This window comes from Trichechus manatus, unplaced genomic scaffold (genome assembly GCF_000243295.1).
Source record: "Trichechus manatus latirostris isolate Lorelei unplaced genomic scaffold, TriManLat1.0 scaffold00079, whole genome shotgun sequence".
In the NCBI taxonomy this organism is placed as follows: domain Eukaryota; kingdom Metazoa; phylum Chordata; class Mammalia; order Sirenia; family Trichechidae; genus Trichechus; species Trichechus manatus.
In genome coordinates, this window is record NW_004444015.1 from 11,949,454 (window position 1) to 11,974,255 (window position 24,802).

At 42.5% G+C, this 24,802-nt stretch overlaps 1 protein-coding gene across 1 annotated transcript in view; it reads left to right on the plus strand.

The window, feature by feature from the left end:
* The window catches only part of MAP7D3 (MAP7 domain containing 3), a 47,437-nt gene that overhangs the window by 2,989 nt on the left and 19,646 nt on the right, over nt 1-24,802 (plus strand). The window contains exons 2-5 of the mRNA XM_023735483.1: nt 19,477-19,572; nt 20,405-20,482; nt 20,577-20,660; nt 21,742-21,905. Of these exons, the coding sequence (XP_023591251.1) occupies nt 21,753-21,905 (153 nt within the window). The 5' untranslated portion in view covers nt 19,477-19,572; nt 20,405-20,482; nt 20,577-20,660; nt 21,742-21,752. The remainder of the gene's footprint in view (nt 1-19,476; nt 19,573-20,404; nt 20,483-20,576; nt 20,661-21,741; nt 21,906-24,802) is intronic.

Here is a 24,802-nt window from a genome sequence, read left to right on the forward strand (position 1 = left end):
ATTAAGTCTGGTCTTTTATGTGAATTTGAGTTCTGCACCCCACTTATCTCCTGCTCCATCAGGGACTCCCTGTTGTGTTCCCTGTCAGGGCAGTCATTGGTCATCCACACCTTACTCTTGAGAGGGATTTTGTCTTCTTGCAAGGTCTATTTTCCAGTAATGCCATTTCCATTTGTAACAAATGAGTGAAGAGTTCAAGCATCCTAGTGGTTGCCATCCATCTGTTTAGACTTTATTTGCTCCCGCCTTCTGGCTTCCCACTAGGAAACTGTGTGTGTGTGTGTGTGTGTGTGTGTGTGTGTGTGTGTGTGTGTAGGGCAGGCTGTGACTGTACAATGTGCTTTGCCACCACCTCAAGGTAATAGACCCTACCTGTCCCCTTCTGAAATAGACCTCCTCTTCCCAACAGCTGAGGGAAGTGGGAGAAGGAAGTAGGCAGGGGCAAGAACATAAAGTGTGCTGACTGGTGTTCTGTGAAGCTCCAGTATTCTGGTTTTAAAAGATTTCAAGTATATGAATGACTCCTGTGTTTATTTTGCCCCAAACAAGCCTCTTGGTTAGTAGTTACACACAATTCTTTGCATGAAAAATTGATCTCTTGTCTCCAGCTGCAGACCCCTCTTCCAGCATTTGGGTTACAAAACTCTTGTTCTCTTTGCCTCCTGTCTTTATTCTCTTATCATAAGATGAACCATCCCAGCCCTCTGTGCATATATAAAGACATTTAGGGGAAGTTGTCAGGGAGGGATGAGGGAGAAAAGGCTTTCCAGTAACTTTGGAGTTGGTGCAGGATTAGGAAGCTTGGCATTATCTATTCCAATCTGAGCTGTGTGCTATTAACATTATTAATAGTATTAGGCATTAAGGAATACCTTTATAAACCTCATAGCATTATTATCAGGATTAAATGAGACCTTGTAAATAAAGTACCTAACTCAGTGCCTGGTACATAGTACCTAAAAAAGAAAAAAAAAAAAAAACAGCTCAAACCCACTGCCATCGAGTCGATTCTGACTCATAGCGACCCCATAAGGTTTTCAAGGCTGTAAATCTCTGCGGAAGCAGACTGCCGCATCTTTCTCCTGCAGAGCCACTGGTGGTTTCAAACTGCTGACCTTTCATTTAGCAGTCAATCACTCCAAAATATTAGCTACTATTATTAATAACCATTTATTATTATTATTAACCATGCTATATACAGGGCTTACTGTACCTGATCCTTTATATCAACTAATTTGAATATCAATAAAGCAGTTTTAAGCAATGATTAGCCCCATTCTACAAATGAGGAAACTGAGACTCCGGGTTGCATAGTTCTCAAGTGGCAGAGCTGGGACCCAGGCCCAGATGTACAGAGCTCCAAAGCCCATGCTTTTGTCACCACACAGCAGTGGGGAAAGGACACATTTCGGGGCTTTACGAGTTAGCTGGGCTGTTACTCTCCTAGCCAGCCTGTTACTAAGTTTTGAATGCTTATTTAACGACAATGTTTCTCCCTGAACCAATTTCTTCGAATGTCATTTCCTCCTTCTATAAACACATCCCTGACTCACATTTGAACAGAGTCATTTCACATTTTGAATTTTCTTCCCCCTGCAGTCAGCCCGATGGCAGTTCCACAGGCCCAGGGCCAAATTCCGGCTCACAGTGGAGGATGTGTGAATACCATAGGCTAAGAAAATAGCATGAGACTAACTGACAGCGGTCCCCAAAGTGCTGTCTTCCCTGGCTATTTCCCAGCAGGCTGTGGATGACGATATAAATGAAACATATAGAAATGGGAAACAGCATATGTTAGGCATGCTGGGGCCCCTGTTCCTGTCAAGCGCCTGCACCAGGTCATTTTTAATCATGCAAACACCACCAATCAGGCTATCCAAATAATTCTACAGAACCAAATGGAAGTCAAGGCTCTATTTCTCACACCTGCCTTCTTAAAGCAGCCTCATCTGCAGTATCCCAGCGTACACACATCCAGAAGAAACCGGAATTTGGCGCGTGTGCGCGCGGGCACACAAGCTCACAGAGAGAAAAAGAAAAGAGGGAGACACTGCTTAGTTTCAAAATACTGAACAGTGCTCCCTGGGTATGTTTCAGTTTGAATTCATTATTCCCAGGCATGATACTACATGTTGTCATCGTCATCAGCAACAAAAACTCACTGAACACATGCCCTCTACAGAGCACTGTGCCACGTTCTGAGGATAATACACACAAGGCATGGTCTCTGCCCTCAGAGAACTCCCCATCCACTAAATAGCAACCGCTTACAAAGCCCAGCTGTAAAAGCCATTTCGTCCATGAAGCCTCCCAGGCTAAGCTAGTGCTTCGCCATCTCCCCCATTCTCACTCCAACACCCAAATTCAAATAGCAATTTGATTTTACCAAATCAGCATTCAGTGCAGCTGTTTAAGGCACTGTTTTAGAAAGCTCCTCATACTGATGGAAAGGTCAAGAGCTGTGGGATGAGGGAAGAGTAAAGATCAAGAGGTAGAGGCATGTGTGAGCCATGGTGTTTGCCTGGTGTTGAGTTAGTGCAGAAAAGGGTTCGTAGGAGGAAGCAGTGGGAAATGAAGTTGGAGCAGCAGATTGTTGTTGCTATTGTTATTAGGTTCCATCCAGTCTGCTCCAACTCATAGCAATCCCATGTACAACACAATGAAATGTTGCCCAGTCCTGTGTCATACTCACCGTCATGTTCAAGTTCATCATTGAGGCTATTGTGCCAAGCCGTCTCACTGAGGCTTTCCCTCACTCTCATTGGCCCTCTACTTCACCAAGTATGATGTCCTCTTCCAGTGATTGATCCCTCTTGATGACGTGTCCAGAGCAAGTGAGTCAGACGGTGTTCTGTTGTGATCCATATGGTTTTCATTGACTAATTTTTGGAAGTCGATTGCCAAGCCTTTCTTCCTACTCTGTCTTAGACTGGAAGCTGCACTGAAACCTGTCCACCATGAGTGACCCTACTGGTATTTGAAATATTGGTGGCATAGCTTTCAGCATCATAGTAACACGCAAGCCACTACCAAATGTTAATGGTTGTTAAAGCATCATCTACTACTACTAATACCTGAGGAGCCCTGGTGGCACAGTGGTTAAAGCACTAGGCTGCTAACGAAGGGTCAGTGGTTCCATCCCACCAGCCGCTCTGTGGGAGAAAGATGTGACAGTCTGCTTCCGTAAAGATTTACAGCCTTGGAAACCCTATGGGGCAGTTCTACTCTGTCCTATATATAGAGTTGCTGTGAGTCGGAATTGACTCTATGGCAACAAGTTTGGCTTGGTTACTGGTAGTAGAGCAGCTGATGGATTCGAACCCCTGATCTTTCAGTTAGCAGCCAGCATTTAACCACTGTGCCACCAGGGGTCCTCAAGCATCCTCTAAGTGTGCCTTTCACAGTTGAGCGGCATCTCCATTTATTTCCCTTCCATTGGGAGGATATGGGTCAAATTCCAGCTGGATTACATGATGGTTCCCAGTATTAGATCAGCAATTCTCACATATTTTTCTTCCAAATGATTTTGTTAACAGTCTTCCACGTGTGTGTAGAGGAACTAGCATTAGATATGGTGTCAGGAGACCTGGGTTTCTACTGTGGGATCTTGAGTCAATACCTCTCTCTGAGCTTAAGAGGAAACTGAGAGGATTAAACTAGGTGGGGTGGCCTTGAAGGGCCTTCCTGCCTCTAACATTCTGTGATCTGTGCTCGACAGTAACATCTGGAAACTAAAGTCAAGGGTATATACCTTTCATGAGAGCAGAGAATGATGGTCTCAGGGATAGCCTGCATTTTTTTCTCTTCTCCTCTCCGTCTACTCCAAGAGTCTTCTCTGCAAACTCTTGTTTTCAAAGGCTGGCTGTTGGGCTAACCTGACCCTTACAAGTTTTGCTCTGTTTAGCACCTAGAGATGATGGAAATCCATTGGTGAAACCTGCTTCAGCTCTTGGCTGCCCATGTGTGCATTCCAATAGACGCACGTGCCCTGGAGAGCATGCACACAGTTCCCTTTGTATTCTCAGGCCTCTTTTTCTCTCAAAGCACACATTCGCTAAATAGATCAGCAAATGGGACATGAAGAAACAATGAGGTTTACAGTGCAGGCTTTCAACTACACAACTGTATAAGCCTATTGACAAACAACTGAGTTTTGCAAAGGGAACTTCTCAAGAAGAGCCAGGGTAAGAACAAATTTTAACCATTGAAAATGGTTTCAGCTTGAGTTTCAAAGTCTTAAAGATCTAAGACTTTTTAAAATGCCATGGCAGGCCCAGATAGAACTTGACAATTAATTAAGTGCAATATATAAATATGGATGAGAGTCCTTCCATCCACACAGCTTCTAAACATTTAGATCAGTACCCGAAGCTACAAACCATTCCCTCTACAGTGAGTTGCATGATAAACTGGGGGGTGAGTGTGGTCCTTTAGGGGTGGGAGAGGGGACGTGAACCACCCTAATTCAATACTCAGCACAGCAAGCAGAGATCTCTGACCAAAGTTCCCTGGGAGACATCTCTCTGTTCATGAGAGGAGTTTCTCCTGTATTTCACTTCCTGTGTGTGATCTGGATGCCTTTACTTTCCTTTTCTTCATCTAACTTGGAGTCTCTGGGTAGTGCAAATGGTTAAGCGCTTGGCTATTAAGCAAAAGGCTGGCTGTTCAAGTCCACCCAGGAGCCCCTTGGAAGAAAGGCCTGGCAATCTACTTCCAAAAAAATCAGCCATTGAAAACCCTATGGAGCGCAGTTCTACTCTGACACACATGGGGTCGCTATGAGTCAGGGTTGACTGAACAGCACCTGGTTATTTTTATTGTTGTTCATCTAACTAGGTAATTTAAAAATGTAGGTGCGTGTGAAAAGAGAAGGAAAACTGTGTATGTAGTGTGTTATATCAGACTTTGTCTCAGCAGACTGTGGTGCAAAATCCATCAGGCACCCCTTCTGTACGTGATGAACCTCCCCGTGTTGTGATGCAATTCCCTGTATTGTGATGTGCCTCCCTGTAACACCATGGTAACATCATGGTGCTACCTTCGCTTTCGATGTACTCTAGGGCAAAGCATTTGCCTGATCTTAGTAGAAAAAAAAGGGTATACATGATATTAACAATACTAGATCTGTATTATAAAGTCTAATATTTATCATCATCAAATTGTAATGATATTGAGCACTCAGCTGTAATGACATTGCCCTTGACGTTACTCAGTACACTTCTCTAGAAGTGTGTGATGACACTGGTGTGGACTATATCTTATTGAGAGCTTTAGCTTTTATAATTGCTAGTGAACTTAAGACAGTTTCTTTTAAGAATCTCAACAGTCCCTGATTCTTTAAATCAACATGAAACAATTCTCCCCCTTGAATTATAAAAGTAATTCACATTCATTATAGAAAACATGGAAATAATACATAATACATTCTGCCACAATCAAGAGAAAACAGTAGGGACATTTTGGTATATTTCCTTTCATTTTATAATATATATAATCACATCATTGTAGTCATAATATGAATATAATTTTATAATCTGCTTTTTTCACCTAAAATCTTCCTGGTCATTAAAAGTTCTTTGTAAAACATTTTAATGGGTGCATAGTATTCCATTATTTGGATGATTCATAAATTATTTAACTATACTCCAATTGTTGGCTATTTAGGTTGCTTCCAATTTTGCATAATCATTATTATGTTTCAATGACCATCTTTGTCTAGATTCTGATTATTCCCGTAGGAGAGTTTCTAGAAGTGGAATTATTGGATCAAATGGGTGTGAGCGTTTTAGGCGCTTGTTGCATACTATCAACATAATGAGAACAAATGAATATGTAAAATATTTATTATACTCTAAATATGTGAAATATTTATTATACTCTATAGCTGTTGTTGTTGTTGGGGCCACTGAGTTAATTCCGACTCATAGCAACCCCATGTGACAGAGTAGAACTGCCCCAGAGAGTTTTCTTGGCTTTAATCTTTATAGAAACATCGCAGTGGTTTCCAAAGTGTGGGCCCTGGACCAGCGGTATCAACATCACCTGGGAACTGGTTAGGCAGGCAGAATCTCGAGCCCCGGCCCAGACTTTACAGAATCAGAACCTCTGGGATGAGGCCCAGCAATCTGTGTCTTAACAAACTGTCCCAAATCCTCTTTTCTTCTCATTTTCTCCCATCTGGTTTTTAGCAATTTTTAGCTCTATTAGAAATGCCAACGTGTTTTTAAAGGGCATTCCTTGCTATTTTGTGCTTTTTGGCATCCTATGAAACTTCCTTTATACTACAGGCCTGTATTTAGAATGAGAAGGCACAACCCATGTTTGCTCTACTTTATTTGAAGTCAAGAAAAAAAAATGAGTACAAGTCGTTGCCCTTTAATAACTTTAAGTCTAGACCTTTTTAACACCCCAGTGGCCATCCAAAATGTTTTCATTTCTTCCTCCTTCAGTACCATGGAGGCTTTTAAGGGTTCTCATTCATTCAACAAATGTTTGTTGCAGGATAAACATTGTGATAAATGTGGCACGTTTTCCTTCACACATGCATTTTGAAATAGACCCATGTACTCCGCATTTATTGGGTCAGCTGAGCTTTCTAGAAGGAAGGCTGCTTCAGAGGAGTCATATTTATCTCCATTGAAAGACCTTTATTAAACACCCACTTTCAATGGTTTCTGATTCAATAGTTTGAGTCAACTCCATTAAAGGCTTAAGAGACAGCTATGCTGATACATAGCTTGGAAGAAGTAGTTGTGGGAGACCTTACCAATTAGAAAGTGCAACTTTTGGAAAAGGCTCAGTAGCCAGAGTGTGAAGAAGTGTATGACCCCTGTCATGGATTGAATTGTGTCCCCCAAAAATATCTGTCAACTTGACTAGGTCATGATTCCCAGTATTGTATATGATTGTGTAATCTGATGTGATTTCCTTATGTGTTGTAAACTCTATCACTATGATGAGGTTATACTGATGACATCTACAAGATTAGATAGTGTCTTAATCTAATCTCTTTTGAGATATAAAAGAGAGAAGCGAGCAGAGACACATGGGAACCTCATACCACCAAGGAAGCAGTGCCGGGAGCAGAGTGCGTCCTTTGGACCTGAGGTTCCTGCGCAGAGAAGCTCCCAGACCAAGGGAAGATTGATGACATGGACCTTGCTCCAGAACAGAAAGAGAAAGCGTTTCCCTGGAGCTGATGCCCTGAGTTTGGACTTCTGGCCTACTGGACTGTGAGAGAATAAACTCCTCTGTGAAAGCAATCCACTCATGGTATTTCTGTTATAGCAGCACTCGATGACTAAGACAACCCCATAGGAATTAAGAGTGGATTAGGGCTCATCAGGGAGCCCTGATGGCACAGTAGTTATGAACTCAGCTGCTAACCAAAAAGCCGGCAGTTCGAATCCACCAGCTGCTCCTTGGAAACCCTATAGGGCAGTTCTACTCTGTCCTATAGGGTTGCTATGAGTTGGAATAGACTCGGTGGCAATGGGTGAGGGCTCATCAACTGGTAAACTGGGAGGCACAGTGGAAGGAGTACAAGCTCTGGAGTCATGGACTTGAATCCTGGCTCAGCCGCTTCCTTGAGCAGGTTAGTTAACCTCCACGTGCTTGTTTCCTCATCTGTAAGATGGGGATAATAATAGACGCTATCTCCTAAGATTGTGGTAAGGATTACTTGAAAAAAATCCATGTAAAGCCTTTAGCACTGTGCCTGCCATTGAGTGGACATTCAACAAATGACAGCCCTTACTGTCTACCAGTAAGTAACCAAGACTCACCTACTACTCTGAACAGATGGCCACAGCTGCTGAGGTTTGTCTGAATTTCTAGTTTGGAGGGGAATGCCCACGGTGATGGTGGTGGCCTCTTTTTACTCTCCTCAGAAATTCACTGCCCCCACCCTGGTGAGCTCAGGCAATGAAAGTCAGTCCCCACCCCTACCCCAGGAAAGGCCTTGGATGCCCTAAAATGAGATGGTACAGAGCAGCCTGCTGCAATTCAAGAATGAGGTCGCCCTGGTCCCGGGTCCAAAGGGAAGAGGGGAGCTGAAGAGTTGGAGGGAGGAGGCGGCGGTGCTGCAGTAGGAATTCTGGACCCGGGAAGGCTGCCATTAACCACGCAAGAGATGAGCAGAGTGTGAGGTATGTCTGCAACTTAAGAGAGAAGAAAGTGCAGATTTGGGGCAAGAAAGGAAAATGTGAGCGGATTTGGCAAGAGATGAGTCCAAAATGAAGCCTCAATCTCCCCTTACATCAGCCAAGCTGCAACAGATGCAGGGCAAGAGTCAGAAAGGGGAGGAGAAAGAACGCGAAACCAGAGCCCTGTCTCAGCTGCGTGTGTGAGGATGATTGGACAGGTAGTTCAAGATGGAGTGACAGACGGAACATAAGGCTATTAGGCTGGAAACTCAGGACAGTGCTGTGGTGGTAGCGCTTTGCATACAGATGTGTGAGATTTGCTAAATTCCCTGAATGATCATTATCTGTGAATTTAATTTTTAAACACATCATCTTTTAATAGAAAAGTGGCAATTCCTAGACCTCTTACGAACTGTGGTTTCTGTATATTTTTCCTGCTGGTGTAAAGTTTTAGAAAAAAATAGCCGACTCAAAAAAAAAAAAAATACTGGAGCAGGATTCCAGTTCTCTTCTGCTCTCTGGGGAGCTCATGCTTTCCAAATACAGGGAGAAGAGGAGAGAAGCCCCTTGGGTTCTTTCCCAACTCTCAGACTGTTGGCTCCAGACTAGCCACTCTCCCCAAGCTGGCAGCCCTCTGCTCCAACATTTTTCTGAGAAATGTACAGTCTCTTGGGGGCTCCTCAGAGAGCCACTTTGGCCCCGAGGAAACACCTGTGGGGGCCTTAACGGGAATCATTAGCTTAGAAGCAGTGAGATTTCAAGCCCTGGAGGGCTGGGCTGTCTTTCCCATCTCTTGGTCCCCACATTGCCATGCAAAATGTAGGGAGTCAGTGAGTGAATGAATGCTAAATTGCACGGTAATCTATCAAAGACATTAGAGAGAAGGAAGGAGAATCTGTAGAGTTCAAAGACATACCAATCAATTGCAATGTATCCACCTTGTTTGGATTTTTATTCAAACATAACAAAATGAGACAACTGGGAAATCTGAACGTGCACCATGCTTTTCAAATTGGTAAATGTTGTCATCATCTTAAAAAGAGGAGATTTTATATTAAAATCCATATTTCTGGCTTATTTTGAAAAAAAAAAAAAAAAAAGAACAATCTGGCCATAGATGGGCGCATCTCCCCACTCCACAAGATGGAATGGAGGAGTGGTTGTTCTCTTTTGGAGGTGTGGCAAGTGCTGCTCTCTGCTTCCTGCAGTCCCCACCTCCTGTCCAGAATAACTGCCATCTCTTCCACGAAGGCTTCTCTGATCACCCAAATAGGAATGATTTCTCATCCCTCTGAGCTCCTGGAAGGAGCCCTGGTGGCACAGTGGTTAAGCCCTGGCTACTAACCAAAAGGTCGGTGGTTCAAACCCATTAGCGGCTCCGCATGAGAAAAATGTGGCAGTCTGCTTCCGTAAAGATTTACAGCCTTGGGAAAGGTCATGGAAGCTCCATAGACACTTCCAAACTCCCTGAAGGACTGAACTGCTGGGCGGAGGGCTGTGGGGACCATGGTCTTGGGGAACATCTAGCTCAATTGGCATAACACAGTTTATAAAGACAATGTTCTACATTCTACCTTGGTGAGTAGCGTCTGGGGTCTTAAAAGCCCGTGAGCAGCCATCTAAGATACTTCACCGGTCTCATCCCTTCGGGAGCAAGGGAGAAGGAAGAGAACAGGATATGAGGAAAAGATTAGTTCAAAGGACTAATGGACCACAGCTACCATGGCCTCCACGAGACGGAGTCCAGTACAGCTAGATGGTGCCCGGCTACCACCACTGACTGCTCTGACTGGGATCACAATAGAGGGTCCTGGACAGAGCTGGAAAAAGATGTAGAACAAAATTCTAACTCAAAAAAAAAAAAAAAGACCAGATTTACTGGCCTGACAGACTGGAGAAACCCCAAGAGTATGGCCCCCAGACACCCTTTTAGCTCAGTAATGGAGTCACTCCTGAGGTTCACCCTTCAGCCAAAGATTAGACAGCCCTATATAACCAAATGAGACTAAAGGGGCACAGCAGCCAAGGGACAAGGACTAGAAAGCAGGAGGGGACAGGGAAGCTGGTGATAGAGAACCCAAGGTTGAGAAGGGACAGTGTTGACATGTCGTGGGGTTGTTAACCATTGTCATAGGGCAATACGTGTACTAACTGTTTAATGAGAAACTATGCAAACCTTCATCGAAGGTACAAAAAAAAAAAAGAATTATCTATGTGAGGTCAAATTGACAACAGCAACTCAAAAAGTTTGATGGGAAGCCTGGGGGGTAGTGAGTTGAAGATAATGGTGATAGAATAATTTGGAAAAGGATAGTGAGAATAGCAGCACAACGGGAACAATGTAATCGATGTCACTGAATTGTACATGTAGAAACTTTCGAAATGGTGTAACTTTGGCTATGTATATTTTTACCAAAAAAAGGGTCCTCCAAGGTCACGAAGGAAGAGTGTTGACATGTTATGGGGTTGTTAACCAATGTCATAAAACAATATGTGTACTGACTGTTTAATGAGAAACTATTTGTTATGTAAACCTTCCTCTAAAGTACAATAAAAAAATAATGAAGTACAATAATTAAAAAAAAGATTTACAGCCTTGGAAACCCTGTGGGGCAGTTCTGCTCTGTCTTGTAGGGTCTCTGAGTCAGAATCAACTCGATGGCACACAACAAACAGTGGGCTCCTGGTACACATTTTAATTACTCCCTTAGCTACTAGCATATGCTGCCTGTATTGGTGATTCGTGAACATCTTATCTCCCTCCTGGGGCTGGATTAAGGCCTTTAGAAGCGCTGAGCGCTGAAAAGATTATGTAAGGTGCCTCCCCGTATGTAATTCCAAATCAAATTTTATTTTTCAAAGGGACGCAATGCTTACATGCAAACTAAAGACAAACTGTCCAGATTTTTAAAAAGTTTGTCCAACTTCTCATTTTGGAAACATTTCAAACCTACAGAAGAGTTGAAATAGTAAAATGAACATCCATGAAACTACCTAGATTCACCAATTTTTTAACATTTTGTGATATTTCCTCCATTCTTCTGCTTTTTCCCCCTGAACTGCTTGATAGTGAGTTTCAGACATTATGACGCTTCACCCCTAAATTCTTCAGCATTTGTTTCTTAAGAAGAAGGACGTTTTCCTACATAACCACGAGATCATTCTCATGACCATGAAATTTGACCTTGATACAATGATATTATTTAATATACAGTTCATACTCAAATTTAACCAATTGTCCCAATAATGAATGCCTTTTTAAAGCTGAGTTCGTTTTTGTTTTTTTCCAACCAGATTCCAATGAAGGATCCTGCACTGCATTTGGTCTCTAGCCTCACTTGATCTGGAACACTTCTCTGATTTTTTTTTTTTTTTTAATCTTTCATGACATTGACATTTTGGAAGCATCCAGATCAGTTGTTTGCCTGATTGTTTCTTCATTATTGGATCTGGGTTCAACATTTGTGCAAGAAAGTTGATACTGCATTTTTCTAGATTTTCTGTTTGTGAAGTTCTGGATTAGTTCATCAACACTGAACTTGTGTTTGTGTATGTGTGTGCTTTGCTGGTGCCCTAATGACATGTGTGTCACATAAATATCATGGATACAATCGTGACAATGTTGCAAAGCATCAGTCTCTGTATATGCTTAGGAGCAGGACTTTATGAGCAGGATTTGCCATAATGCCAAACTGTTTTTCCCCACTAGAACTGATCTCCATCCTCACCAGCACATACCGGCCACTCTTTAATTTTTGCCAAATCTGCTGGTGTAATATAATATCTTGTTGTGGTTTTCATTTGTATTATCTTGACTACTCAAGAGTTTGAGCATTTTTCTTATGTTTATCGGGCATTTGTGTTTCCTCTTCTGTGAAAGGCCTGTTCATGGTTTTTGCCCACTTCTTGGGGGGGTTGTCTTTTTCTTATGTATTATAAATTATATATTTTTCAACATTATCATGAAACAGTATCACATACGACTAAGTGCATGCATATTGTGGTCAGACATTTTGGGTTCAAATTCCAGTTCTGTCACTTATTGTGTGAGACTCTGGACAAATTATTTAACCAGTCTCTGCCTTAGTTTCCTTATCAGTGAAATGGGGATGGTAATGGTATATACCTCAGAGGATGTTAGGGGGTAAAATTAGTTAATATAGGTAATGCGTTAGAACTGTGCCTGACATATAGTAATTAAGTGTTTGCTGTTATTAGCTTCTTCCATGATAGCTCCCATGTAATTTTGAGACACAGTGGGCTTATCAAAGTGCCACACGTGGTGTCCTGCACATACCTACCACCCCCACCCATAAACTATGTCCCCACAACCATGTGTCACACCACACTAAGAACTTGGCAACTACACCTTGTGCAGGCAAGTGCCAAGGTGCAGCAGGTCGACTACGTTTTTCCTTGGAAAGGAGAAAAACATTTTGCAACCTCGAAGGGCCTCACCCAAAATCTGAACAGATTAATGCCGGTAAGTCCTCTCCTTCACTTTAAAGACCCACAACCCCCTTAAAGATATTTCCTTCTACTTTGAGACCTAACAGTGTCATGATTTAGATTTATTCGGCAACAATTTAAGGAATTCTCGATGGATTGTCCCCTAGCACCCCTCATTGGGCCTCTTTACCCCACTTGGGCCTGCCTTTCTGTCATGTTTCAAAGACTAGCCAACTCATGGGACAAGTGCACGCGGGAGGCACTCAGTCAGTGCTCCTGAACTGAGCGAACGATGGAAGGATGGAATGTTACCGCGTTGCTAGGTAGAGGTGATGAGCGGAAGAAAGGAATGATGGCCAGGCGGGTGATGATTGGCTGATGCTGGGCTAGGCGAGGGGAGAGCTCGCCACGCCGGCGAGAGTCTCTGAAGAGGCAGTAGAGGCTGCTTTGCAGCTCAGTAAGTGGTGCATGGCAGGCACCACGGAGAAAAAGCCGAAAGGTCGGAGGCGGGCATGGCGGCGGCTGCGATCCCGCGCCGCCCGGGACCTCACCGCCGCGGACCGCCCGGCCGACGTCCGCCCCCGGGCGCCGGGCGTGTGGCCGGATCGGGAGCCGCCCCGGCGCCCGAGCAATGAAGACTGGCTGTCGCCAGAGACTACCTTAGCGCAGTGGGCCACGGAGGACGGCTACCGCGCATCCCCGCTGGGGCTGCAGGAATACATCGGTGAGCGGGCCGGCAGCTCCGGGGGCCTCGGACCCGCGCGGCGGCGGGCTGCCCGCGGCCGGGGACTTTGGAGCGGCGCAGCCGGCTCCAGCAAACTTTCATCGGAGTTGCCCCGCGCCACCCGGTCCCCCTCACCCCCCTGTCCCCCGGGGGGCCCGGGGCGGGACGTGGGCGGCGGCCGGGGCGGTTGGGGGAACGGCCGGCCAACGTCGCCAACAGCGGAACTACAGCGCCAACGGCCGCACTCTGGCGGGTGGGCGGGGGGCGGGGGGCGCAAGGAGGCTAACGGGCGCCTCTGGTCCGGGGGGTGGGGGCGACCCCGAACCCCGGGACCCGCAATGGCAGAAGCCCCGCTAGCCATTGGGCGGCGACCGCCAGCAACGGCCGCGCAACGGGCCGGGAGGTGCGAGGAGCGCGCGGACCCCGCGCCCGGGACTCCCGCGCGCCTGGGGAAGCCCTTCCAGGTGGAGAGACTTGGAGCCCACTGAGCCCGGGCGTTCGCAGGGTCGTCCCCTTTTACTGTTGAGATCTTTGCCTCTTCCAGAGCTCCTCCGCACCCTCCTGCTCAAGGGCCAGTCAGGAAGGAGCTATTGGGCCGTTTCTCGGAAAGTTGGGATGAAACTTGGCTCTTTGCTCCTCCTGATTTGTCTGCTGTCTAACACATGACTTCGACAAGATGTCACCTTCCGTGGGACATCTTGCAGTCCCTGGGCTGAACTGAATGAGAATGAGCACTTCAAAGTGCTGTCTTCTAAACTGGTTCCATTGCCCAAAAGTTTTTTCCTCCACGAAAACCGTTAATTTCCTAAGACTTGGCAGCACGTGTCCAGGAGATAGCGCAACTCACTACCTGAGCGAGATAGTGCTGCTTGCTTTGCGGAGGTTGCTTTTTCGCCTGTTTTCAGGCTAGTTACCTCGAATATGAGCTTGAGTAAAACTATTTTGTTGATTTTGCTGAAATCCTTAGGAATTTTTCATTTGCAATTTAAAAATTCATTTAGATCTGACTCAAAAAAGATTAGGAGGCAGTGGGATAGTTAAGAACACTTTGAATCAAGTCCCCAAAGAATGTGCCAGGAACAAATACACTTTCATCGTTTTGTAAGAATTTTCCATTCTCTAGCTCATGGGTCTGGTCCACCTAGGGAGTTTGCAATAAATTGAGATTGTTTTATTGCTTATTGACACCTAAGACTCTCTAACGTTGGTTTACGTCAATGATTTCTGTTAACTGGTACTAATTGCAATGTGCTAAAGGAGCTGTGAGGAGTCCTGGTCGGCAGTTTGAACCCACCAGCTGCTCCGCGCTGGCGGGGGTGGGGAGAAAGATGTGGCAGTCTGCTTTCTTAAAGATTTACAGCCTTGGAACCCTATGGGACAGCTCTACTCTGTCCTATAAGGTCGCCATGAGTCAGAATCCACTCCACAGTACACAGCACCAACAGCAAAGGAGCTGTGGTCTGGATACTCCCTAAAAACATTTGTATATTGATTTTGGAAAGTTTTAAAATTATGTATGGGACAGTTGCTTGAATGCATAATATTTCAAACCAAAAAATTAAAGCAATGCAAAAAGAAAAAAGGCTTAACCCAGAACCCTAAGGGAACTGAAAACATCACGTGTTAGACTTTCACAGAGCACCAGCTTGACTAGAACTGCCCGCTTGGGCTCAGCGTTTTCCTGAAGGGGACAAGGGCAATGAAATGTTTTTGCTAACAAGCCAATTTCCTCTCCTGTTGGGCGCCTGGCTCCAAGAGTTAAAACACTATCCTGAGCAGATAATTTATTTGGCACAGTAGAGAAGAGTGTCTATAAAAACTGTCTGCATACATACATTATACACAATACACGTACATGTTTATCGAGTTACATTTAATGAAACACTTGTTGGATATTTTTATACAGAATTGTTTTAAAATAAAAATATTTCAACCAGGTGAGCATAGGAAACTTTGCCACTGACTCATCACATTTCTCTTTTTGTTTTTCTAAACTCACAAATGACTTCTCAGTTTAGAATAAATTATTCCAAAGAATACTTTATTTTCTGCAAATGCAGAAGCTACCGAGATAGAGAGCCAGATTACAGAATTTTAGAGCCACAGAAACCTTAAGGTTATCTAGCCCGACCGTCTACATTCCCATCTATAAAATCCTGCACAGTTTCCACAACTTGAATGTGTACTCTAATGGAGAGCTTCACATTTTTCCAAGTAGCCATTCCATTGTAGACTGCTCTAAATGGTAGAAAGTTATCTCTAATTTTCATTATCTTCAAGACATGCTATCTGTGGATTGCGCCTGATGTCTTCTAGATGTCTCAGCCCTGTGACTTTGACTGTTGTTTTAGGCAACACTTTGCAAGTCAGCCTTATTTTTGTGGTTCCCTGGTTGCAGAATTCTTACTTTGGCTTCTTATTAATTTTTTCCTAATATTTTCTCACCCTCTTCCTGGCCTAATGATGTGTAAACTGTCATAATGCCATGAAGAGAGGCCCTTGGCATGAGTGGAATGGATTCCAACTGCTCAGCTTTGAATGAAAGTGGATCAAGGGGCAGGGCCAGCAGCTGTGGGTAGGGTCAGCTATTTCTGCTCCTAGCTGCTGCCTGACTCCCCAGCAGGAACTCCTGCACTGCCCCCAGTGGGAGCTCAAGATAGGAGTTTGTGGCGATTGCTTATTTTTATTGTTATCCAAACAGCAGTGAGTAGAACCCACTAAGCAGCTCCTAGGAAGAAAGGCCCAGTGATCTGCTGCTGTAAAGATTACAGCCAAGAAAACCCTATGGAGCAGTTCTACCCTGTAACACGTGGGGTTGCCATGAGTCAGGGGCCAACTCAATGGCAGTTAACAACAAGTACTAAGTCTATTAATCTGTAAAAATGAGTTTCATGGTATGGTGTTGTCTGCCAAAACCACAGCCTTTTTTGTGATAGGAAAACTTACGATGCATTTTTGCAATCTATACCCTTTGCTACCTAATAAAATTACTAACTTATGTGATCTAATATTTCTAATTGTGCACCAGGAAGCATCTTGGGGAACAAAGGTCCTGGAGAGATGAGGCTACAAATTTTCTGTTGAGCTCTGAGGGTGATTTCAATAGCAACAGCTATAGCGGATAATTTAGAATTGCTGATTAAGTATTGTGATGAGTGTTTCTCATTGTCATCATGTGGTATTAAGTACTTTGAGGTGATTGTTCTTGGGCACAGCCTTAGGAAGATTATTACCATGCTGAAAGAGTTGTCTTGGAGAAGTAGCCTCCTTCCTTCCTTCTCTTCTGCCCTTCCTTCCTTCCTTTCTTTCTGAATCTTTCCTTCTTCCCTTCCTTCCGGGCTGCCCTACTAGAGCAGGGCTCTAGTGACACAGACCGTGTGTGTGTTTTGGGGTGGGGGCTGGAGAGAAGCAGGAACTTTCCACTACACAGAAGTCAGTAGTGAGCTTTCTAGTCAACAGAGGCCTCAAAATTTTAATGACATCTTTTTAAAAATCTATTAAATGTATTTCTTTTTTTCCAGTGTCTAAAAAGTATTCTTGAATTTTGGCTCCTAGCTTCATCCTAGTGGTTCTCAACTGATTTTGGTTTGTTTCATTCTGACACTAACTGGGCTAGATAGGATGATTAGATAGATAGGAATCTCCACCCAAAAGGGTTTGTCCATTTTTCCCCTGAGAGAAGAATGGTTTTCTTTTTATTATGTCTTTTACAAAATTTTCTCTAAACTTAGACTATTCTTAGCCACAGTACAATAGTGCTGTCTTTAAAAAAGAAGAAAGAAAAAAAAACTTAGGTGGTTACAAATGATGAATGCTTTCTTTTTAAAATCTTTCCGTTGCTATATTTCAAAGTAAATTTTAAAGCCAAAATCCACATTTTTCATTTATTTATTGTTGAATCAACATGATACATTTAGACCTTACTTCCTTCTTCCTGATATTTTAAACAGAAATAAACTTAGAATTAGCTGTGGTGGGAATAATGAACTAAATCATAGAAAAGTTAATGAGTTTTTTATATACTCTGGCCCTTGATAATTAAGTTGTATTTTAAAATAAAGTTACTTCTTAACTTACAATTAAATCAAGTTCTGATTTCACCCCTTACTACCTGTATGATCTGGGTAAGTTATGCTTAATGTCAGTTTTCTCATTGGTTAAAAAAATGGAGAAAATAATAACAATGTCTATTTTACAGGATTGTTATAAGAATTAAATGAGGTAATAACAAATTAAAAAAAAAATATGTTAATGGTGAAGTGATATACCACATTTGTTACGGCAGTTTTTTAGGAAAGTACCATATATATAGATGAGGATTCATAATTCAATTTTGGTAATAAATGCTTTACATTTTGCTATTTAGTCTCCAGGCAAAAGGCAACCCTACCTTGGGGTTTGGAATTAGTATAAGAGCTACAGAAAAATATGGACATATTCTAAATACTCTGGTATACTTACCGTACCTTGCTGTTATTTTTAAATGAATATTTGAGTAAATTCCCTCAAAATGATGTTAAATAAAATGGTCACTGACTCTGGTAAGCCCAGACGTAAAGACTTTCTCCCATTGCCTGGACATTTTAAATAATTTTTAAAGCCTGTCCTTTTTATGAATGTATTTCCTACCAGTAGGAATTTGGGCATAAATGTCTAAAACATCAAATTTGATTTCATTACCGTATTAATCTTTAGATGATTTAGTCCATTATTCTTAACACAACTACTTCTAATGTTATTTCTGTTTAATAAACTTTTAATCTGGTAAAAATGTGCATTTTGAGGAAATTTGTCCTTATAATCAGCTAAATTGTGTCAAAATAGGAACTTCTTAAGACTTCTAAGCAGGAGAACTGAGTGTGCAAAAATATTACTACCAGGTACTTTATTGTTTTCTCTGTGCTCACATAGAAATGTTGCTAGTGGAGGGTATGTGGGAGGGTTTAATTAATTTATAGTCTATATTTAAGAATTTTTCTTAATACACCAGTGCTCAAATCCAGAAAGCAAATGTGGTCCACAAAATTGTTACTAGTTGAATGATTTAGGAAGCTGAGAAGAGTTTAATCTTCCAATTTAGTTAAGTCACAGATTATTTGGAGCTGTTAGATGTCTGGGATAAAAAAGGCTTTTTTCTCTTTTGAAATGAGGATTGCTATGGCAGTGATTATGATGTCACATTGAAGGTTACACTGTAAAATGGCTCCCAGATCATTTTGGCAACTGACATCTCAGAATCCGTCCATTATATAAATACAAAGACAGCCCCTCCATTCTCGTCTCCATTCTCTTAACTGCCCCTCTTCAACTGTTACATTCTTCTTGACATATAGAAACCAGAATTGTATGCATTATACCAATTACAATCTCCTAAATAGTTTTACTTTCCCTAAGCTGTTTACACGATAGATTACAATTTTCATTTCCTGTGATTTTATATAAGAGTAGAATAGAGTTTTCAGTATTATTCTCCATCCCATACCTCTTGCCATCCAGTCAATTCCGACTCATTGTGACCCTGTAGGACAGAGTAGAACTGCCCCTTAGGGTTTCCAAGGCTGTAAATCTTCATAGAAGCAGACTGCCACGTCTTTCTCCCACAGAGTGGCTAGTGGGTTCGAACTGCTGACCTTTCGGTTAGCAGCCAAGCACTTTAACCACTGCTCCACTAGGGCGCCTATATTTATTGTCCATATTCTTCCTGAAAGTTCCCAGCATTTGGGGGCATTTGAGACACAGCCATACAGGGAACTAAAAGGTTCAGCAAACCCCCTATAATTCTTATAGGTGCCACTGTCACCTATATTTTCAGTTTTTATTACTTTCCTTCAGACTGTACTCCCCTCATCTTATACTTGGAGCCCTGGCGGCATAGTGGTTAAGAGCTTGGCTGCTAACCAAAACGTTGGCAGTTTGAATCCACCAGCCGCTCCTTGGAAACCCTACGGGGCAGTTCTACTCTGCCCTATAGGGTCACTATGAATGGGAATCAACTCGATGCAGCTTTGGTTTCTTGGTAATCTTATACTTAACCCTTATGAAATTTATTTAACCATTTTTCTGCCTGTTTACACAAGCCATATTAGCACTTGATATATATTTGTTTGCTTAACATTTTTCTACCGAGAATAATATCATGTCATTGGATATTCCTTCTAGATGAGCCGTTCTCCACCTTCAGCTTCTACGAGAGTACAGCTTTCCGAAACTGGAGATGCCTGAGCCCCAGCCCCAGAGACTGGGGGTGGGGAGGAGGTATTGCTAATTTTTTTTAAAGTGACTTAGGTGACTGTAGTATGCAGTAACCAGGGTTGAAAGCCCCTAGGCTAGGTGACTAATGAGTGTACTTCTTAATATCAGGCCCCATCTCTGAGGATCTCACTGTTGACACTTTTACATCCAGATTCCGATCCATAAGTTCTTAACCTTTTATTTTCTAAATTCCCAATTTATGCTGAAACAGATTTTTTCCAATTTCTTGCCCGCTCCATTTTTCTCATACGTGGTATAATGTCTGAGGCATTTTTGAAAGCTAATAATCATTTGCTCCAACTCATCTACAAACGTGTGCTGCCACAACCACTAACATACCCTGGCACATCCACAGTGTATCTTTGTTGCTGACCCAGATTAATCAGCCATGACCTCACCTTACAGAAGACACTGTAACTTTCACTGATTTGATAGGATCAGTGATAACCTTCAGTGATCCTATTCTTTATCATCAAAGACAGTTGACCGTGGGTGGCTGACCCCTGTACTAGCTGTTTGTAGTTTTGAGGGTTTCAAACCAGTTTGTTCTGGTTCAAGCCCCTGCTGAGAATTTGCATTTCCACCCCCAGATGTACTAGATCAGAATCTACATTTTGACAAGATGCCCAGGAGATTCTTATGTATAATAAATTTTGAGAACCACTGCTCTACTAGTGGTTCTCAGAATTGGTCCCTAACCAGCAGCATTAGCATCGCCTGGGAACTTGTTAGAAACGCAAATTCTCAGCATGGGTTCAAACTGGAATGCACCAGTTCGAAGCCCTGGTATTTTTAATATCTAATCCCTTTCCTTTCTCGCCCTGTATTTTAATAGCTACAGCTCACGCGATAGGTGAAGAAAAGCAGAAGGAAAACTGTTTTGAATCCAATGTAAGATCAACATTTCCATCAGGTATGATTTCTATAATGCTTTGATAGATGTCAAAGTGGCTTATCTTTAAAATTTGATATCCTATTAATGTCTAACTGTATTTTTCTTTTTTTAGTGACAGACCCATCTGTGCTTACAAACGATCTGAAACAAAAGCTAGCCAAAGAACGCAGAGAGGGGAAAAAGAAAATACAAGATGGTATATTTGAGAGTTTTTAAATTCAAAAATGAATGAATTTTATGTTAAGGTTATATATTTGCTAAGTGGTTTTACTTTCCCTAATCTGTTTATACGATAGATTACAATTTTTATATGATGTATTATGTTCCATTAAATACTTAGAGTAAATCAGGTAAGATAGGCCCATGAAAAATATTTGACTAACTTACTTACTTTTTTAAAAAGTACTTTCTGTTACCTTTAACTTCCTGAAAACTAAAGTATGAAAATTTCTTCCCCATTTATACAAACAAGCAGAATGGGATTTCAGTACAAAGTATTCTAAAAACTGAAAATGAAGCTGCTCCCGATTTTAACATAGATATGGTGTTTTTTTACTGATTGCTGTGCTTCTAAAGTGGGAGTTTGTATAAGTTAGGCTCTCAAAGAAGACTCTTTCTACAGTTTGAAAGAATGCTTTTCCAGCTATCTTTCTTCTTTAGTCTTCTAAATCCACTAACAAAATAAGTGTTCAGCTTCATCCAAATGGAATAGAAATGACCTCAGTTTTGATGGAGCAGCTGTTTCTTCCTGTAGCTCTTTGGGAGAGTGCTTTACAACTGCAGATACTCTCCAGGCTTCAGTGAGGGAAAAAATTGAATATAGAACCGACATTCTACTATTCTGTCATGTGGTATGCGACTAAGTCCATTAACAGAAAACCGGCATGGTTTGTATAAATGAGGCCTTTCAAAGAAGTTTCCTATCAGAAGGAAGTAAATTCTTATTTTAATGTCCAGCATGTTAATCTGGTGGGGTTGACTTTAGCTCAAATCCGCAGAAATCTCACATGAAAGAAAATACTGTTTCTTAATTTGGAATTTTATTTTGGACAGGATGAGAGTCATCTAAGCCAATCCAGCTCTCCAGAGTTAAGTGAACACCCAGTGAAAATGGTCTTTAGTGATCATCTCTGTTAAGTTATTAGTTATTAGCACAGGTTATGTTAAGAAACAGAATGAAATATATTAACTTTTTCCTTCTATGTGTATTAAGTGGAAAACTTACTTAAGTAGTCTCTTGGCTTGTATACCCTGAAAATGTATTTGGAATATTTCAGTTAACAAAGAAATGCAACTTCATGAAAAAGAAAGAAAGGCCAGGACACTGTATGAGAAACAGATGGAGGAAAAACAACGCAAGCTGAAGGAACAAAAGGAAAAAGATGAACAGCGGAGAGCATCCGTACGAATCAAAAGAAGACAAAAGTTAGAAGAAGAAAGGGTACATGCTTTTACAGCCTGTTACTCATATCATAGACTCTGTTGCCTGGGTCTAGTCTAGGATATTTTTTTCTTAGCCCATCTCTGCCTTTACTGGTCTAATCTGTGGAAACAGAAACTCTCAATTCTTCCTTTCTTCTTCCCCGCAACATTAGAGGCTCTTGCTCCTGTCCTGATAAGATCCCAGGAGTTGCGACAACAGCAACGGGTTTGGTTTGGTTATCCTAGATAAAGTGGAGCCTCGCAGGTCCCGGAACAGAGCCCTATCCCACTTTAGGACACGGCACACGGAGTACCCGTGGCCTGCAGTTGGCTCTACTACTAAAAAGTGTTCAATATTGTCCCATTGCCTAGGGAATATTCAGGGCAGAGCCCACCGTCTGGCCCTTCCATGTATGCCCCCATCTAACTGTCTCAGTCTTACTTCTCACAACTCCTCTGCGTCTCACCCCCCAAGCAAAAGGACTCCTGGTGGCACAATGGTTAAGCGGTTGGCTACTAACTGAAAGGTTTGTGGTTTGAACCCACTCATCGGCTCCACAGGAGAAAGACCTGGCGACCTGCTCCTGCTATGAGTCAAAATCAACTCGACAGCACCTGACAGCAACAACCCCAGCCAAATGAGAGTACCTGTGCTCCCTTCCATATTTCCCGGCTCACTCATGTGTGCTCACGCTCTTCCTCTCACTGTCCCTTGTGTTCTTCCCTTCCCCTTTCCTGAACCCCCAGGGCCCTCTGGGTCTGTGTTACAGCCAGCATTCTCTCTCCTGCCCTCTCCCTCTCGTTCTCTGTTGTGCTGTGGCGCTGCTGCTGTTTTTTCCTTTCTGATCTCTTTCTTGGTGTCCTTGACACTCTGTTAGTATGTGTCAGTGGCTTTGTCATGTCCCCTCTTTTCCCTCTGTCCCTCTTCAGTCAGTTTGTCTTTTGTTGTTTATACTGGACATCTGGCTAACTGTCTCATTCTGTATGATTCGCTCTCTTTGACATCAAATTTTTCTCTGGTAGGTCATTCCACTACTTCACTCGGAGTCTGCTCCACTCTTTCTCCTGAATCTGGCATGTTCGCTCTGAGGCGGTTCTCTTTCTTGTTGGCATGCTCTCTATTCCTTTATTCCAGTGACTCTCAGCTGTCGCTAAATAAGTCTTTGTCAGTCTGTCTCTGGTTCTCTGACTCTGGTATTCATGTGTTAACTACTAATTATCATAAAGTAATTGTCTCTGCATTGTTATTGTTGTTGTTAGGTACTGTTGAGTCGGTTCTGACTCATAGCGACCCTTTGTACAACAGAACGAAACACTGCCCGGTCCTGCACCATCCTCACAATCGCTGCTATGTTTGAGCCCATTGCTGCAGCCACTGTGTCAGTCCATCTCCTCGAGGGTCTTCCTCTTTTTCGCTGACCCTCTACATTACCAAGCGTGATGTCCGTCTCCAGGGACTGGTCCCTACTGATAACATGCCCAAAGTATGTGAGACGTAGTCTCGCCATCCTTACTTCTGAGGAGCATTCTGGTTGTGCTTCTTCCAAGACAGACTGGTTTGTTCTTCCGGCAGTCCATAGTATATTCAGTATTCTTCACCAACACCACAATTCAAAGGCATCAGTTTTTCTTCCGTCTTCCTTATTCATTGTCCAGCTTTCACATGCATATGAGGTGATCGAAAATACCATGGCTTGGATCAGGTGCACTTTAGTCCTTAAAGTGACATCTTTGCTTTTGAACACTGTAAAGAGGTCTTTTGCCCCAGATTTGCCCAGTGCAGTGAGTCGTTTGATTTCTTGACTGCTGCTTCCATGGGCGTTGATTGTGGATCCAAGTAAAGTGAAATCCTTGCCAACTTCAGTCTTTTCTCCGTTTATCATGATGTTGCTTATTGGTCCAGTTGTGAGGATTTTTGTCTTCTTTATGTTGAGGTGTAATCGATAATGAAGGCTGTGGTCTTTGATCTTCATCAGTAAGTGCTTCAAGTCCTCTTGCCGTAGAACAGGGACAACCCAAACTCGGTGTTGCTGAGGAGGGGCGAGTGCAGGCAGGAGAGAGCCATGGGAGCCTGTGAGGCAAGAAGGAGCGTGAAAGAGCACAGAGGAGCAGTGACTTTGGAAGCAGTGGGAGAGAATTCTTATGAATCACAAATGTTTGAATAATACAAGCTTAATCTCTCTTTTTAGTATTTATTATTTCTAAGTGATTTAAAACAATTGACTTTCTGTTAGAAAATATAATTGGAAAATGTTGTCATTCAATAAATGTTAAGAATTGCAGTTTCTTTTCTCTTCAGAGCAAATGGACTACCCCCCGTTTCCTAGTATGTTTAGCTTTGCCCTCAGAGAAACAGTGGGGACTTCATAAGGATGATGTTGCTATGAAAAGATTGTTGTTAGGGAAGAATAGAAAACCTTCTGGCCCTGAAGCTGATTTGCTTACCTGAGTATAGCCTGTGATATGGTATAGCACAGGGATGAGAAGAGAAAACTGTAACCCATTTCTGGAAGTGTGGCATTTACATTTCTATAACTCTTGCCTAGACCAGTTTAAATTGAAGTTGAGGTGAAGAGAAACACACTGGTTATCTTTTTTGAAACTTTATTTTTATCAGTTAGCACCAGAATTTAAGATGTTACAAATACAGGTATCATAGATGACGGACATAGATTTCATTTTACTTATGTGTGTGTTTAGTTGATTTTTTTCCTGGCTTATTCTACAAAGAATTTTTTTTATTGTACTTTAGATGAAGGTTTACAGAACAAATAATTTCTCATTCAACAGTTAGTACACATATTGTTTTATGACATTGGTTAACAACCTCACAACATGTCAACACTGTCCCTTCTCAACCTTGGGTTCCCTATTACCAGCTTTCCTGTCCCCTCCTGCCTTCTAGTCCTTGCCCCT